The 19,811-nt window shown below is 39.0% G+C and overlaps 1 protein-coding gene across 4 annotated transcripts in view; it reads right to left on the bottom strand.

Moving 5' to 3' along the window:
* Positions 1-19,811, bottom strand: part of SPIRE1 (spire type actin nucleation factor 1) — a 208,597-nt gene that overhangs the window by 58,193 nt on the left and 130,593 nt on the right. For all 4 annotated transcript variants that reach the window (XM_059895392.1, XM_059895393.1, XM_059895394.1 and 1 more), the window contains one exon: positions 13,511-13,636. In XM_059895392.1, the coding sequence (XP_059751375.1) occupies positions 13,511-13,636 (126 nt within the window). The remainder of the gene's footprint in view (positions 1-13,510; positions 13,637-19,811) is intronic.

Below are 19,811 nucleotides of genomic sequence, written 5' to 3'. Positions count from 1 at the left end.
TTATGACTAGAAGGAATCTGAGCATGTCTATTTTTGCCCCACTTCCCTTTTTAAAGTGAAGTAAACAGAAATCTAGCAAAGGCTATTTGACTTAAGCAGTCGCATGACTAATGAGTGGAAGAATATGATTCACTAACACAGAAGGGGCTTTAAAAAATGACTGGTGTTGATATAAATATTTTAAATATAATAAAAATGAAAAATGAGTTATTTGTTTGAAAACAAGATTTTTTTTCAAAAGGTTCTTTTTAAACAGTGTACTTCCCTGATACATCAAGTTTTTTCTACAATGATAAATAGTTACACCTCTACTGTGAAACAAAGGATTTCCTGGAGAAGGGGTGTGGGGCACACTCACACTAAATGTGGAGGCAATAATGTTAGAGCAGGCTGGGAACATACTGGAATCAGTCAACCGACTTTCTAGTCTGGAAATAATTTTATCTGTCTTTGACATTTCCATTTCCATATTACTTCATACCTAAACCTAACATGATACGTCCCGCCTCCCATCCCATTCCCATCTGTGTGCATGTGTTAGACAGACACACATACACACACACACTCTCTCGCACACATGTTCCCTCATGAGCCCCCTTCTCCCCCAACTCCAAATTTTATTCTCTCTGGCTCACACCCCCTTCTTCCCAACCCTGATCAAAAGCCTGTATCAAAGCGTACACCTGCACTTTCCTCCAGGGACTCTTGTCAGCCATGTTCCAGGACAGTCTGTTGCAGGTGACTGTTCTTACAGGAAAACAGCAATAACCACAGAGAGCACCTTCGCCAGGCTGGAGAGCGGGATGAGGATGGAAACACGGGCATCAGAAGTGCTGAGAACTTCCTTCTATGGGAACCTCTAAGCTAAGCCTCAGTTTACTAATCTGCAAAGTGAGAGTCACAGGACTGGTCATGAAGACTAAATGAAGCAAACAACAGCAGCCACTTTGTGGCTGTAGGGCTTAAAGTATGAGGAACTGATAAATAATTTCATGTAATAATAACAAAACCAGGGACTGATGATCAAAAACTACTTAGACAGCAATGAATTAAAGCACGCTGCCATTAATATAATTTCCTTTTTTCCAACAAAGTAATTTACACTTGAAATTGCCAAGCTCAATCCTCCCCTCCCCACTGCACATGCTCACCAGCTCTAGCCAGTCGAGTTGGGCTGGGGGTGGAGTTACTGGCACGAGGGCACGGGCTGTCTCTTCTTTCACGCGACCCTATGCACTAAATGGACGGCTCAGACAGTCCCTTCATCTACACTTACGTACGAGGATATCAAATTGCTTATAAGACACGGGAACACGTACTCACTTTCAAGGATATCAAATTGCCTTTGAGACACAATAACAGCAGCCTATTCAAATCTTCTCTATCATTTGGAGAACCACCTTAAAGGGTCTCATTCATTGTTTAAGAAGGAAATCATCACATCATGAAAAGAGATCATAATGAAAATGAATTTGCTTTCTAAATAAATAGATGAACTACAAGGCCTTGTGCTTTGTAAAGTAGCTAGGTCTGGTAAATGTAATGACCACTTTATAGAACAATTGTAACACTTGGAAATAGGTTATGGGTTTTATATTTTAATAAACTGCCAATTGAGCATATAAGAAGTTTAATATAATTAAAGTACTTTTGGTCTATCAAATCAATACATTATCAACAACTGAGCTCAAACGTTTTGACACTAATATTTTACCCTAATTTTATACACGCACACACAAGCACAGGCACACACACAGATATATGGTTGTCTGAAACATCACTGATAATCAGATAATCAATCAACCTGTTGAATTAGAGGTTATTACTTTGAAAATTCCAGTTGACATAGTAACTCACAGGTATAGAAGAAAGAGCGTCTGATTCTTTTTTTAAAAGAAATCCCATGGGTTTTTAAAAAATAAATAAATAAATAAATAAATTTATTTATTTATTTATTGGCTGCATTGGGTCTTTGTTGCTGTGTGCAGGCTTTCTCTAGTTGTGGCGAGTGGGGGCTACTCTTCATTGTGGGGCATGGGCTTCTCTTGTGGAGCATGGGCTTTAGGCATGTGGGCTTCAGTAGTCATGGTGTGTGGGCTCAGTAGCTGCAGCACACGGGCTCTAGAGTGCAGGCTCAGTCGTTGTGGCACGCAGGCTCAGTAGTTGTGGCTCGTGGGCTCTAGAGTGCAGGCTCAGTAGTCGTGGCACACGGGCTTAGTTGTTCCATGGCATGTGGGATCTTCCCGGACCAGGGATTGAACCCATGTTCCCTGCACTGGCAGGCCGATTCTTATCCACTGTGCCACCAGGGAAGTCCCTTGTCTGATTCTTAAATTGTGTATTTTGAGATCTTCAGAAAAAACATCAAATTAGCCCAGAGTTTTTTATTATTAGTGTCAATTTAGCACTCTTGAGACTAGGTTAAAGGTTAGAATGACTAACATACATACATGAACTAATATGTATGAAAATTTTCTTTAATTTCAAGAAAAATGCATACATTGAAGAGGAAAGGGAAATCCATTTGGACCCTATAAGACTTTATTCCTAAAACCTCAGTATTGACAGGCAATTTATGTAGTATAAAATCTGTAATTAAATGGTACAGAATGTTCATGCCAGGATTTCCACATATTTTATAGCTTACCTTCTCAAGACTCACTATTAAGTAAGTTCTTATGTGTAAATTTAAAGAATGTAAAAGGCACTCAAAGGCCTCATCTACAGCCCACAAAACTTCCTGTATTTACTAGAAATATCTTGGTCAAAATGTTTCTAATAGTCAAAAATGCTTTCAAAACTGGCTTCTTTCAACCAGAACATTTCTGAAGCTCTGAAAAAACAGACATAATGCATAAATCATTTCAGTTCAACAGACATTTCTAGAGTGTTTCCTACATGCACACACTGCAGTAAGAGTCACCAACAGGAAGATGATTCAAAACACAGTCATTCATCTCAAGCACTATCTGGCCCAGTTGTGGAGAAACAGTTCAAAGACAAGCAAATAACTCCCAGGGAGTATAAGACGTGCAGGACTGAGGGGTATAAGACACAGAGGGAGTGAAGGGTGGAGGGAGGTACCACGTGAGCAGGCTTTAGGTGGGTAAACAGGAGCTCACCAAGAAGGCAAGGCAGGGAGAGAATGCCAGGCAGAAAGAACAGAAATCTGCTAGGGCCACAGACATACAACAAGCATGATATATTCGGAAACTGTAAGTAATTCTGACTGGATAGTGTAAAATGCAAAGAAGGGAGAGTTGAAAAGGAGAATAAAAACACAACTAGGTGAAACGCCATGAAGGCCTCGTGTGCAACACAATGGAGTTTGGTTTCACTCTCTAGGCCATGCGGAGCCATGTTAACCAGAAAGCAAAGTGCCTGTGTCGAGCTGCCAGGTGTCCAGTGATCAGGAAGGAGGAGCGAAACTGAAAGTAACAACCACGCCCTTATTCCCATACTGCAGCAGCGCAAACAAGAGGCCAACAAAGGTTTTGCTCTCCTTGCTCCATTTTCCCCTCAGAATGGCGCTGGGTGAGGTCAGGTGACAGGCGGTGGAGGTGGGTGATCTTCTCACTGTGGAAGACAACTGGACAGCAGGGCCCTGCATGTGTGGACCCGGGGCTGGTGGAGGGAAAGAGTGGAGGCAAGGGCCTTAGCCAAGGTCCTTTGAGTGCAAGCGCCAGGTGAGGAATGCAGGTGTGTGTGCCCTTGTGGCCTGTGGGCGTGGCACACCAAGCTCGCCATCCTGTCCAGAAAACCAGAGTACAGCACTCAAGTCCCGTGTGGAGAGGGCAGCCCGCCCCCGGGAGGGCTGCCTGGGAAAGCAGGCCTCGGGTCAGGCCTGGAAGACCACGCGGAGGTTTGGGAGTGGAGCCAGACTCCTCAGGTCAGATCTGTGACCTACAGGAATTATTGCCGACAAAGTGGAAGGTGAACTGGACGGAGAGAATTTAGAGAGATGAGACCAGCAGGAGGCTACTGTAATAACCCAGGTTGGACACGTGGGCCTGAACTCTTGGTGAACTGACTAAACCTAAGCCACATAGGACAAGAAGTGAATCCAGGAAGGACTGATAAACTGTTCAGAAAATAGCAGGGAGGGGAGGTCAAGGGACAAGACCGGTTCAGGTGGCAGTGAGGGGAAGAGCTCAATAGGCAGGGGTTACAGTCAGGGGGTGAGGAACGAAAGCCCACGATTTCCAAGGTGGAATGATCGCAGGTTATCACGAGGACAAAGGTGTGTTCAGGTAAGCAGAGTGCTGAAGTAGAGGAGGTGTCAAGGAGACAAAGCTAAAGTTTCTTTTATCAATCAAATCAGTCAAGATGATGGCAGATGACAGTGACAATGGGTTCAAGAATAACAGAAGCGGATGGCATGAGGTTATGGTACAAGTATGAAGAGTCATTGTTTAGAAGCAGCAGAGAGAGAGAATATCACCAACCGACCCCAGTCCAAAGATCTGAAGCTGTGGAGGACAGAGCAGCCTCCCACAAGAGGGAGGCAAGAGAAAGCACTGCCCTTGGGGGAGCGGGAGTCCTGAGAAGAGCCTGAGGGTACTGAGAAGTTCTTTTTAAAAATGGAGCAGAGTTTCCAGAAAGAAGAATGGAGATTCAAGTTTGTGCTTAGATCACGTCAACAAAGCTTTTGCTTCATTTTTTTAAAATTTATTTATGTATGTATGTATGTATGTATATATGTATGTATGTATGTATGTATGGCTGTGTTGGGTCTTTGCCTCTGTGCGAGGGCCCTCTCCAGTTGCGGCAAGCGGGGGCCACTCTTCATTGCAGTGCGCGGGCCTCTCACTATCGTGGCCTCTCCTGTTGCGGAGCACAGGCTCCAGACGCGCAGGCTCAGCAATTGTGGCTCACGGGCCTAGTCGCTCTGCGGCATTTGGGATCTTCCCAGACCAGGGCTCGAACCCGTGTTCCCTGCATTGGCAGGCAAATTCTCAACCACTACGCCACCAGGGAAGCCCCTGCTTCACTTTAATGAATCATAAATTATATATTAAGAAAAAAAGGCCCTGAACCAAGATGGTGGAGTCTAAGGACGTGCTCTCACTCCCTCTTGTGAGAACACCAGAATCACAACTAGCTGCTGGACAATCATCGACAGGAAGACACTGGAACTCACCAAAAAAGATGCCCCACATCCAAAGACAAAGGAGAAGCCACAATGAGACGGTAGGAGGGGCGCAATCACAGTAAAATCAAATCCCGTAACTGCTGGGTGGGTGACTCACAGACTGGAGAGCACTTATACCACAGAAGTCCACCCACTGGAGTGAAGGTTCTGAGCCCCACGTCAGGCTTCCCAACCTGGGGGTCTGGCAACGGGAGGAGGAATTCCTAGAGAATCACACTTTGAAGGCTAGTGCGATCTGACTGCAGGACTTCAACAGGACTGGGGTAAACAGAGCCTCCACTCTTGGAGGGCACACACAAAGTAGTGTGCGCATCGGGACCCAGGGAAAGGAACAGTGACCCCAGAGGAGACTGAACCAGACTTTCCTGCTAGTGTTGGAGGGTCTCCTGCAGAGGCAGGGGGTGGCTGTGGCTCACCGTGGGGACAAGGACACTGGCAGCAGAAGTTCTGGGAAGTACTCCTTGGCGTGAGCCCTCCCAGAGTGTGCCATTAGCCCCACCAAAGAGCCCAGGTACGCTCCAGTGTTGGGTTGCCTCAGGCCAACAACCAACAGGGAGGGAACCCAGCCCCACCCATTAGCAGTCAAGTGGATTAAAGTTTTACTGAGCTCTGCCCCCCAGAGCAACACCCAGCTCTACCCACCACCAGTCCCTCCCATCAGGAAACTTGCACAAGCCTCTCAGATACCCTCATCCACCAGAGGGCAGACAGCAGAAGCAAGAAGAACTACAATCCTGCAGCCTGCGGAACAAAACCCACATTCACAGAAATATAGACAAGATGAAAAGGCAGAGGGCTATGTCCCAGATGAAGGAACAAGATAAAACCCCAGAAAAACAACTAAATGAAGTGGAGATAGGCAACCTTCCAGAAAAAGAATTCAGAATAATGATAGTGAAGATGATCCAGGACCTCGGAAAAACAATGGAGGCAAAGATCGAGAAGATGCAAGAAATGTTTAACAAAGACATAGAAGAATTAAAGAACAAACAAACAGAGAAGAACAATACAATAACTGAAATGAAAACTACACTAGAAGGAATCAATAGCAGAATAACTGAGGCAGAAGAACGGATAAGTGACCTGGAAGACAGAATGGTGGAATTCACTGCTGCAGAACAGAATAAAGAAAAAAGAATGAAAAGAAAAGAAGACAGCCTAAGAGACCTCTGGGACAACATTAAACGCAACAACATTCGCAATATAGGGGTCCCAGAAGGAGAAGAGAGAGAAAGGACTCAAGAAAATATTTGAAGAGATTATAGTCGAAAACTTCCCTAATATGGGTAAGTAAATAGCCACCCAAGTCCAGGAAGCGCAGAGAGTCCCATACAGGATAAACTCAAGGAGAAACACACCAAGACACATAGTAATCAGATTGGCAAAAATTAAAGACAAAGAAAAATAATTGAAAGCAGTAAGGGAAAAACGACAAATAACATACAAGGGAACTCCCATAAGGTTAACAGCTGATTTCTCAGCAGAAACTCTACAAGCCAGAAGGGAGTGGCATGATATACTTAAAGGGATGAAAGGGAAGAACTTACAACCAAGATCACTCTACCCAGCAAGGATCTCATCCAGATTCGATGGAGAAATCGAAAGCTTTACAGACAAGCAAAAGCTAAGAGAATTCAGCACCACCAAACCAGCTCTACAACAAATGCTAAAGGAACTTCTCTAAGTGGGAAACACAAGAGAAGAAAAAGACCTACAAAAACAAACCCAAAACAATTAAGAAAATGGTCATAGGAACATACATATCGATAATTACCTTAAACATGAATGGATTAAATGCTCCAACCAAAAGACACAGGTTTGCTGAATGGATACAAAAACAAGACCCATATATATGCTGTCTACAAGAGACCCACTTCAGACCTAGGGACACATAAAGACTGAAAGTGAGGGGATGGAAAAAGATATTCCATGCAAACGGAAATCAAAAGAAAGCTGGAGTAGCAATACTCCTATCAGATAAAATAGACTTTAAAATAAAGAATGTTACAAGAGACAAGGAAGGACACTACATAATGATCAAGGGATCAATCCAAGAAGAAGATATAACAATTATAAATATATATGCACCCAACACAGGAGCACCTCAATACATAAGGCAACTGCTAACAGCTGTAAAAGAGGAAATCGACAGTAACACAATAATAGTGGGGGACTTTATCACCTCACTTACACCAATGGACAGACCATCCAAAATGAAAATAAATAAGGAAACAGAAGCTTTAAATGACACAATAGACCAGATAGATTTAATTGATATTTATAGGACATTCCATCCAAAAACAGCAGATTACACTTTCTTCTCAAGTGCACATGGAACATTCTCCAGGACAGATCACATCTTGGGTCACAAATCAAGCCTCGGTAAATTTAAGAAAACTGAAATCATATCAAGCATCTTTTCTGACCACAACGCTATGAGATTAGAAATGAATTACAGGGAAAAAACCGTAAAAAACACAAACACATGGAGGCTAAACAATACGTTACTAAATAACCAAGAGATCACTGAAGAAATCAAAGAGGAAATCAGAAAATACCTAGAGACAAATGACAATGGAAACACGATGATCCAAAACCTATGGGATGCAGCAAAAGCAGTTCTAAGAGGGAAGTTTATAGCTATACAAGCCTACCTCAAGAAACAAGAAAAATCTCAAATAAACAATCTAACTTTACACCTAAAGGAACTAGAGAAAGAAGAACAAACAAAACCTAAAGTTAGCAGAAGGAAAGAAATCATAAGGATCAGAGCAGAAATAAATGAAATAGAAACAACGAAAACAACAGCAAAGATCAATAAAACTAAAAGCTGGTTCTTGAGAAGATAAACAAAATTGATAAACCATTAGCGACACTCATCAAGAAAAAGAGGGAGAGGATTCAAATCAATAAAATTAGAAATGAAAAAGAAGTTACAACAGACACTGCAGAAATACAAAGCATCCTAAGAGACTACTACAAGCAACTCTATGCCAATAAAACGGACAACCTGGAAGAAATGGACAAATTCTTAGAAAGATATAACCTTCCAAGACTGAACCAGGAAGAAATAGAAAATATGAACAGACCAATCACAAGTAATGAAATTGAAACTGTGATTAAAAATCTTCCAACAAACAAAAGTCCAGGACCAGATGGCTTCACAAGTGAATTCTATGAAACATTTAGAGAAGAGCTAACACCTATCCTTCTCAAACTCTTCCAAAATATAGCAGAGAGAGGAACACTTCCAAACTCATTCTACAAGGCCACCATCACCCTGATACCAAAACCAGACAAAGATACTACAAAAAAAGAAAATTACAGACCAATATCACTGATGAATATAGATACAAAAATCCTCAACAAAATACTAGCAAACAGAATCCAACAGCACATTAAAAGGATCATACACCATGATCAAGTGGGATTTATCCCAGGGATGCAAGGATTCTTCAATATATGAAAATCAATCAATGTGATACACCATATTAACAAATTGATGAATAAAAACCATATGATCATCTCAGTAGATGCAGAAAAAGCTTCTGACAAAATTCAACACCCATTTATGATAAAAACTCTGCAGAAAGTGGGCATTGAGGGAACCTACCTCAACATAATAAACGCCATATACGACAAACCCACAGCAAACATCATTCTCAACGGTGAAAAACTGAAAGCATTTCCTCTAAGATCAGGAAGAAGACAAGGATGTCCAGTCTCACCACTATTATTCAACACAGTTTTGGAAGTCCTAGCCACGCCAATCAGAGAAGAAAAAGAAATAAAAGGAATACAAATTGGAAAAGAAGTAAAACTGTCACTGTTTGCAGTTGACATGATACCATACACAGAGACTCCTAAAGATGCCACCAGAAAACTACTAGAGCTAATCAATGAATTTGGTAAAGTTGCAGGATACAAAATTAATGCACAGAACTCTCTTGCATTCCTATACACTAATGATGAAAAATCTGAAAGAGAAATTAAGGAAACACTCCCATTTACCACTGCAACAAAAAGAATAAAATACCTAGGAATAAACCTACCTAGGGAAACAAAAGACCTGTATGAAGAAAACTATAAGACACTGATGAGAAAAATTGAAGATGATACAAACAGATGGAGAGATATACCATGTTCTTGGATTGGAAGAATCAATATTGTGAAAATGACTATACTACCCAAAGCAATCTACAGATTCAATGCAATCCCTATCAAATTACCAATGGCACTTTTTATGGAACTAGAACAAAAAATCTTAAATTTTGTGTGGAGACACAAAAGACCCCGAATAGCCAAAGCAGTCTTGAGGGAAAAAAATGGAGCTGGAGGAATCAGACTCCCTGAGTTCGGACTATACTACAAAGCTACAGTAATCAAGACAATATGGTACTGGCACAAAAACAGAAACATAGATCAATGGAACAAGATAGAAAGCCCAGAGATAAATCCACGCACCTATGGTCAAGTAATCTATGACAAAGGAGGCAAGGATATACAATGGAGAAAAGACAGTCTCTTCAATAAGTGGTGCTGGGAAAACTGGACAGCTACATGTAAAAGAATGAAATTAGAACACTCCCTAACACCATACACAAAAATAAACTCAAAATGGATTCGAGACCTAAATGTAAGACCAGACACTATAAAACTCTTAGAGGAAAACATAGGAAGAACACTCTTTGACATAAATCACAGCAACATCTTTTTTGATCCACCTCCTAGGGTAATAGAAATAAAAACAAAAATAAACAAATGGGACCTAATGAAACTTAAAAGCTTTTGCACAGCAAAGGAAACCATAAACAATACGAAAAGACAACCCTTATAATGGGAGAAAATATTTGCAAACGAATCAACGGACAAAGGATTAATCTCCAAAATACATAAACAGCTCATGCAGCTCAATATTAAAAAAATAAACAACCCAATCAGAAAATGGGCAGAAGACCTAAATAGACATTTCTCCAAAGAAGACATACAGATGGCCAAGAAGCACATGAAAAGATGCTGAGCATCACTAATTATTAGAGAAATGCAAATCAAAACTACAATGAGGTATCACCTCACACCAGTTAGAATGGGCATCATCAGAAAATCTACAAACAACAAATGCTGGAGAGGGTGTGGAGAAAAGGGAACCTCTTGCACTGTTGGTGGGAATGTAAATTGATACAGCCACTATGGAGAACAGTCTGGAGGTTCCTTAAGAAACTAAAAATAGAATTACCATATCATCCAGCAATCCGACTACAGGGCATATACCCAGAGAAAACCATAATTCAAAAAGACACATGCACCCCAATGATCATTGCAGCACTATTTACAATAGGCATGTCATGGAAGCAACCTAAATGCCCATTGGCAGACGAACGGATAAAGAAGATGTGGTACATATATACAATGGAATATTAGTCAGACATAAAAAGGAACGAAATTCGGTCATTTGTTGAGACGTGGATGGATCTTGAGACTGTCATACAGAGTGAAGTAAGTCAGAAAGAGAAAAACAAATATCATATATTAACGCATGTATGTGGAACCTAGAAAAATGGTACAGATGAACTGGTTTGCAGGGCAGAAGTTGAGACACAGATGTAGAGAACAAACGTATTGACACCAAGGGGGGAAAGCCACGGTGGGGTGGGGATGGTGGTGTGATGAATTGGGCAATTGGGATTGACATGTATACACTGATGTGTATAAAACTGATGACTAATAAGAACCTGCTGTATAAAAAAAGAAAAAAAAAAGAATGGAAAAGGTTGAGAAGAGATCAGCAAAGTAAGGAACAAGAGTAGGAGATGAGTAAACAGGACACAACTCATGTCTATAAAGACCCAGATGTGGGGTGGTGCCAGAGGGTGACAGGGTGAGATATGGCCAAAACCCTGACCTCAAGGTCCCCAACCTTGACCAGGGCCTCGCTGGTCTCTGTGGGCATCACAAAAGCCACCAATGGTTCCTAACACTCGTGTTCTTTTACTCCATTTGTGAGCATTTTCTTTAAATAGACTTTTATTTAAATAAATAATCCCGTTCTAAGAGTTTGTCTGGCAAAGGAAAGTTTTCATCAAGAGCAAATAAAAAAAAAATTGAAGCTCATTGGAACAGAAAATTTATTAATTCTGTTCTTTAAGCTCAGAAATGATTCCTAAGACTGTCTGTGTTGGAAGGGCTCTAAGAGCTCATTTGCTTCACTCTAACCCCACAGGACTCTACTTATGCCCTAAAAATAACACTAGCCTCTCTGGAGAAGACAATCTTAATTCCAACAAGCTAGAGAAGACAATTACCAAAAAAAAAAGTAATCTTTTTAGTAAATCTACTCTTTACTAAACCTTAATTGAGGATGTGCTTTTGGATGTTTACTCGGAAGCTTTTAACTGGACCCTTTGTCCTCTGGTTCTGTCCAGGAGGAAAAGCTAGCTTATGACGTATTTATAATTATTTTTCAAATAACAATTAGTTCACCCTTTCTACCCTGTTAAGGACTTTCTTCTTGGGTCCAATTCCATAAATTCCTAGAAAAATAGACATAACTTTTCATTAGCCTATCAAAAAAGACAGAAAGAGAAAAACAAATACAGTATGCTCACACATATATAAGGAATCTAAGGAAAAAAAAAAAAGGTCATGAAGAACCTAGTGGCAAGACGGGAATAAAGACACAGACCTACTAGAGAATGGACTTGAGGATATGGGGAGGGGGAAGGGTAAGATGTGACAAAGTGAGAGAGTGGCATGGACATATATACACTACCAAATGTAAAACAGATAGCTAGTGGGAAGCAACCGCATAGCACAGGGAGATCAGCTCTGTGCTTTGTGACCACCTAGAGGTGTGGGGTGGGGAGGGCAGGAGGGAGGGAGATGCAAGAGGGAAGAGATATGGGAACATATGTATATGTAAAACTGATTCACTTTGTTATAAAGCAGAAACTAACACACCATTGTAAAGCAATTATACTCCAATAAAGATGTTAAAAAAAAAAAAAAAAGACAGACTATAAGCAGTATCCTGGTTAGAACTAAAAAGGAATGCTTGGAGCTCTTATTCATACATATAAAATGGATTTATTTAAGGTGATTTATTAAGGGTGATCTGAATAAACTTACATATTATCAGAACTAATTAGTCATACTTTATTTAATATAGGTTAGTATTTTCCTTCCTCCCACATCCCATATGTGTCTCTCCCCAAACTCTGTGCCATCGTGGGTTTTAAACTAGTGTTTCAGATAAACTCCATACTTCAGTCACAAAAGAAATGATACCCACCACTGATCATGTACTGAGCTCTTACTATGTGCCAGGTGCTTTACATAGAGCTCAAGAATCTTCACAACTGTCTGTGGGATGTAAAATATGGCAATTCACCTTGTAAATAAATTAGAATGATTCTCTTTGGACTCTACACGTAATTTTTTTTCAACTAAAATGTTTTTATTACACAAAATTTTATAAAAATTGAAAAATACAGAAGTTGTATTAAAGTAAAAAGGGAAAGCTCCCTCTACCCCCCACCCTGCCTCTGTAGTCTCTCTATTCCGTAGTACAGAGTTTGGAAGGTTTATTTTTATGTATTAAGTAGGTCAGCTGTGTTTCCCATTCTTGGATAAGTGGCCTTCTATAGGAGACATTCTATGGGGCCCAGCAGCACACTCCCCTCTGGGCACCAGGGCTATATGCGACAGAAGTGATCCTCTGTGGGCTGCATGGGCCTTCAGTTGCGGCGGGGCTGACTGCTGTGGGTGCGCTGGTGAGTGGGGCAGGACCCCAGCCTGGTTGGCCGCCAGCCCCTGCCTCATGCAGTGACTACTGGCCCACTGTGGGTGGGTACACATAGTATTTTTAACTCATAGACACTGATAGATAATAAATAAAATAGCTAAAATGAGATTCTGGATTATCTGAAAGTTAATTCACATCTCCCACATTAAATATTTAATCACATCCACTATAAAAGTTAAATTATCAGATGTGTAGCTTCCTCTCTGCGTCCTTATCCCTTCCTGAAAGACACACTAACATGTTTTACAATGGACAAAAGAAGAGTGGCAGAAAGAGGGTGAAAAGCAAGTTATATGGGAAACTGACTAAACCAGTTCAGTAACATTTATTTTCCATTTGTAAGGAAGCTTTATGAAAATCTTTGTTTTATTAAATGGATTCACACGGTAACATTTTAAAGAACAGATTTAATTCTGCCGAAGTTGCTTCTTTCCTGAATGATTTTCAGCACTCATCAGAAGGATGGCAATAAATATTTTAAATAATATGATAGGCAATGTTGAAAATTCAGGTTTCTCTTTCACAATGCCATTAAATAGGAAAGCAGTAGTACTTACCTCCTTTGCACTCTTAATTTTAGTCAGAAATGTATGCAGCTCCATTGTCTCTGCGAACAGTGCACGACACACTGCCTGATAATGATTTGGTGCCTCTGATGCAGTTGGGAGATGAGCAGCACATAACTACAGAAGAGGAAAATAAAGGTGCTTTTTTATTATCAGTGGGGTTTTTGTACCTTAAAAACAGACACACCCAGTATATTCACATTTTCATATCAGACAGCAAGGCAACCCCACAATTCCCATCACCCAAAGCTTAATGCATCACAAGACGACCAGTAAAGTCCACACAATTATATGGAAAAAGTGGTCCAGTAACTAACAAACAACCAGCAGCACAGATGAGCTTACTAGAATTAGTTAGCTTCTACTTGAAAATGATAGGGCATATGTAAAAGTTTTGGTTGGGAGTAGAAAGGGAACTACCAATTACCGAGTACTGATCAGAACTCAAGTATTTTAATAGCTACCATTTATTGAGTATTTATCATGCCATGTTTGACATGTCATATACACAGCATAATACCATTTACTCTTCAGCGTAACCCTGAATTAGCACCGTTATATAGCAACAGAAACTAAGGCTTCAGGGGAGTCAAGTGACTTGTCCACAGTCATAAAGTTAACCTAAGGGAGAAGGAGAATTTGACACAGTCCTATGTGATTCTGAAGCCCAGGATCATTCTAATACACACTGAGTCGTATAATTTAGTAAAAAGAATGTCAGGAAGACATGTGGACCACTGGGAAGATACCTCGTCAGTAGATGGGGAGTGGAGGAAAGAGGGCAGAGGGCAACTGGTGATACCACCAGTCCTAACGTCCTTTACAATAAACAGCCCATAACCCCCACAAAACTACTTGTAGGTAAAAGATGCAATTTAACATCACGCACAACAATTTAGAAAAATCAAACACAGCTTATTAGATTGGAAAAGACATCCTGTCAAGAGCCTAGTGCATTTTATTAAAAAGATAATTTTATCTTTCTATAAAATAATAGTTTTGTATCTGTGTACAACAGTTATGTTTTAAGGTACTTCATTTGCATTAAAAAGTTGTAAGTTCTCCCTTATTCTTTACTATATTCAGTAAACTTGACATTAATACAATTACTGAAAATACACATTTATTATATTTAATAACTTGTATCTTTTGGAGAGTAAAAGATATCTTTGTAGCTTATAATATCCTTCATAATGTGTCTTTCTGTTATTTTTTCATTTGTAGTAAGTATTGTATGCAATTTAATAGTTAGATTACTATCTTTAATAAAATACATTCTCAGGAAAATATCTTGAGTTTCAGTAAGAAACTTTTTCCACAGTACCAAAAACAGGCTAAGAATTGATTCCTCGGGAGCATGAAAAGCAAAAATCTCACAAGCTTAATTCACAAAGTGACCAATGAACAGAAAGTATATTTTTTGCTCAATTATTTTTGTACACAGAAAACAGCTTCCCATATAGAATTATCATTTCCAAGGTTATGAAAGGCAACTGCTAGGACTTTCACCTTTCACTAATCCCACAATTTTATATTCCAATTATATGTTCTGAATATGGCATAATATTTTTGACTGTAATTCACAGTAATAAATACATTTTAGGGGGCTTCCCTGTGGCACAGTGGTTCAAAGTCCGCCTGCCAATACAGCGGACATGAGTTCAAGTGCTGGTCTGGGAAGATCCCACATGCCACAGAGCAACTAAGTCCGTGAGCCACAACTACTGAGCCTGCACTCTAGAGCCCATGAGCCACAACTACCGAGCCCGTGTGCCACAACTACTGAAGCCTGCGTGCCACAACTACTGAAGCCCGTGCGCCTAGAGCCTGTGCTCCACAAGAGAAGCCACCACAATAAGAAGCCCACACACCGCAATGAAGAGTAGCCCCTGCTTGCTGCAACTAGAGAAAGCCCGCGTGCAGCAACGAAGACACAACGCAGCCAAAAATTAAATAAATAAATAAATAGAAATACATTTTACATAAGGATTCAAACACATGCATATGTATATGTTTTATACACAAAAATTTCACAAAACAAAACTTACACATTCAATTGATTTCACAACCCATTAACAGGCTGTGCCCTGCAACTTGGAAAACACTGGTGTAAAAGTCTAAAATTTTTTTAATGCACATGATATAATCTTATATGTATAAGAAAATCCACAAAAACTATTAGAACTAAGAAGCAATTTTAGCAAAGTTGTGGGATACATCATCAACACAAAAAGTTCTATTTCTATACAATACTAATGAACAATCAGAAAATGAAATTTAGAAAACAATACCATTTTTTTTAAATAGCAAAAAAATAAAATACTAAGGAATAAATTTAACCAAGGAGGTGCAAGACTTACACACTGAAAACTCTAAAGCATTGATGAAAGAAATTAAAGAAGACTTACATAAATGGAAAGACATCCCGTATTCATGGGTTGGAAGACTTAATATTGTTAAGACAGTAATACTACGCAAAATGATCTACAGATTGAATGCAATCCCTAACTAATTCCCAAAGGCCTTTTTTGAAGAAATGGAAAAGCTGATCCTAAAGTTCATATGGAATTGCAAGGGGCCCCAAATAGCTGAGACAATCCTGAAAAGAACAGAGCTAGAAGACTCAAACTTCCAAATTTCAAAACTTACCTCAAAGTTATAGTAATCAAAACAAAGTGGTACTTGCATAAGGACAAACATACAGATCAATGAAATAGAACTGAGTCCAGAAATAAACCCATATATCTATGATTGATTGATTTTTCACGGAAGTGCCCAGACCATTAAGTAGGGAAAGAATATTCTCTTCAACAAATGATGCTGGGAAAACTGGATATCCACATGCAAAAAAAAAAAAAGAAGTAGTGGTACCCCTATCTCACACCATACATAAATATTAACTCAAAATGGATCAGAGACCTAAATATAAGAACCAAAACTATAAAACTCTTAGACGAAACCATAGGCGTAAACCTTCATGGTCATGGATTCAGTACTGGTTTTTAAGATATGATACCAAAAGCACAATAAACAGCGTATCTTGTTTTATTGTACTATACTGTGCATCGCAGATATTGTGTTTTTTTACAAATTGAAAGTTTGTAGCGACCCTGCATTGGGCAAGTATATCAGTGCCATTTTTCCAACAGCATTTGTTCACTTCTTGTCTCTATGTCACATTTTGGTAATTCTCACAATATTTCCAACTTTTTCATTATTATTACATTCATTATGGTGATCTGTGATCAGTGATTTTTGATATTACTATTGTAATTTTTTTTGTTTTATATTTTTAAATTAAGGTATGTACATTGTTCTAGACATAATGCTATTACACACTTAATAGACTACGGTATAGCATAAACATAACTTTTATATGCAGTGCGGACCCAAAATATTCATGTAACTCGCTTTATTGCAATATTTGCTTTATTGCAGTGGTCTGGAACTAAACCTGCAATATCTCCGAGGTATGCCTATAAATGGATAAATTAGACTTCATCAAAGTTAAAAATTTTTGTACATCAAAGGACACTATCAAGAGAGTGAAAAGATAACCCACAGAATCAGAGAAAATATTTGCAAATCATATATCTAATAAGGATCTAGTATCCAGAATACATAAAGAACTCAAACTCAACAAAAGATAAACAATCTAATTTAAAAATTGACTTGACTAGACATTTTTCCAAAGAAGGTATACAAATGGCCAAAAAGCACATAAAAAGATGCTCAACCTCACTGGTCATTAGAAAATGCAAATCAAAACCACAATTAGATACCACTCACATCCACTAGAATGGGTATAAAAACAAACAAAAAATGGAAAATAAGTGTTGGCAAGAATGTGGAGAGATTGGAACCCTTGTGTATTGCTGGTGGGAATGTAAAATGGTGAAGCCACAGTGAAAAATAGCTTGATGGTTCCTCAAAAGTTAAAGATAGAACTACCATGTGATCCAGCAACTCCATTCCTAGGTATATACCCAAAAGAATTGAAACAAAAACAAAACTGGAACACAAATGTTCATACCAGCACTATTCATAGCAGCCAAAAGGTGGAAAGGTGGAAAGAATTCCAATGTTCTAAACTGATGAATGAATAAACAAAATGTGGTATATTCACAAAATGGAATCTTACTAAGCCACAGAAAGGAAAAAGGTACTGACACATGCTACAATATGGATGAACCTTAAAAATATTATGCTAAGTCTAAGAAGTCAGACACAAAAGGTCACATACTGTATGATTCCATTCATATGAAATACCCAGAATACATAAATCCACGGAGATAGAAAGCTGATTGATTAGTGGTTGCCAGGGGCTGAAGGAGGAGGGATGGGGAGAGATGGGTATGAGGTTTCCATCTGGGATAATGAAAAAGCTCTGGAACTAGACAGTGGTGATGGCTGGACAGTATTGTGAATGTACTTAATGGCACTAAATCGTACACCTTTAAATGGTTTAAATGGTAAATCTTATGTGTATTTTACCACAATTTTTAAATGTATAAAAAATTTTAAAAGAACAACGAAATTCCACAAAGCTTCCATTGAGACAGAGGAGAAATAATCCCTCAGAGGAAAAATAACCCCAGTGGTTATTTCAGTGTCAATGAATTACTTGGTATTTATTTTATTCTTTGTGTTTCTATGCATCTTCACATCTAATCCTTACAACAACCCAATTTAGAGATTTAGAATAGCTAAATAATTTACCCAAGCCCACACAGCGAGCCAGTAGAACTGGAAATGAACCCAGGCAGTCTAACTCTACAGCCCAAGTCCTTATGCACTCCACCCTAGAATGAGAGTATATTACTCTTCCATTAAAGGAAATAATGTTCTTAAAGTGCTTAAGCATAGAGCATAGTATTCAGTAAGCATGCAACAAAATCATCTTCTACAGTTACCAAAGAGGGGATAGTTTGGGGGCAGAGGGACACAATTAGAAGGAACAGGTTCTGTCCCATATCTGTCAACATGCCATTATATAACCTTGGACAATTTATTGAACGTTGCTGGGTTTCAGCTTATTTCTAAAAGGAGAAGACTAGGCTAGAATATCTTACTTAACCTACCTTCGCTGTTCTATGAATAAATTTTAAGCTAAACCAAAATGCTGGAGTTTTTAGGGTTCAATCTTGGATCTTTGGGTTTCTCTCTACTCACCTTAGCTGATCTTGTCTACTCTAACTGCTTTAAATGCTACTTATAAGGCTGATGACTCCCCAACTCCTACTCTAGGCCACTGCTTTTTTGGTCAGGAAAAGAACTACTTTACCTTTAATCTGGAAAGATACTTCACTAGGTAAAGAATTTTAGGTTCTCTTCTAGAACTTTGACAATGTCATTCCAGTCTGTCTTCTAGATTCCATTGTTTCTGTTGAGAAGTCAGGTGCAGTCCAGTTTTTTCTCTGGCTTGATTTTAGACTCTCTGCTTGTGGTTTTTAGCAGTTTAAGTATGAAACTAGATTGTTTTCCATTTAATTTATCTTGTTCTTTTTGTTTGTGGGGCTTCCAGAATCTGCAGCATAGTGTTTTGCATTGTTTTGGGAAATTCTTAGTATGTCTTCAAGTATGCCTTCCATCCTCTCTCTTCTTTGGCTCTCCTTGGGACTTTAATTATGTGTACTGCCTTTGTAGTTTACCCTCTATTCTGTACTTTCTATTCTTTTTGTGTCTGTGCTTCACTCTGAATATTTTCTATTGACAACGTTCCACTTCATTCTCTCTTCAGCTCCGTCTAGTCTATTAAACCCATCCACTAAACTTTTATTTCAGTTACTTCATTTTTTGGTTCTCAAATTTCCATTTGGTTCTTTCTATATATTTTCCAGTTCTCTACTCAACGTTTCAATCCTGACTCTTAGAATCCTGAACATCAATTAAAAGTCTATCTGACAACTCCATTATCTGAATTCTCTGTATAGAATCATTAATAATATTGTCAGAATCGAAATTAATTTTCTGAAAACTTCATTACACACATAAGACCTTGTTATATATTTTCAACAAAACTTGAAATTATCAGCAAACCTGGGCTAGACTGATGTGATTAGAAAAAAGACAGCCTACAATACTTTCTAACATTTGGAAACATTTTTTGGTCAAATAAGTTAGCAATTGTATTTTGAAGCAATGTACCAACTAGGAAAAAAATCTTTATCTGATATCAAATCAAAGATGTATGCCAGAAACTCTATTATCCATTGGCCTTTTATCCTAATTAGCGTCAAAATACTACACAGTAAAAGACCATAAAGTTTTTTTAAAACTTTGGCACAATGAA

The sequence above is a fragment of the Balaenoptera ricei genome, chromosome 14 (genome assembly GCF_028023285.1).
Source record: "Balaenoptera ricei isolate mBalRic1 chromosome 14, mBalRic1.hap2, whole genome shotgun sequence".
NCBI lineage: Eukaryota > Metazoa > Chordata > Mammalia > Artiodactyla > Balaenopteridae > Balaenoptera > Balaenoptera ricei.
Note: the sequence above shows the minus strand (reverse complement) of the source record. Positions and strands in the feature narration are given on the sequence as shown.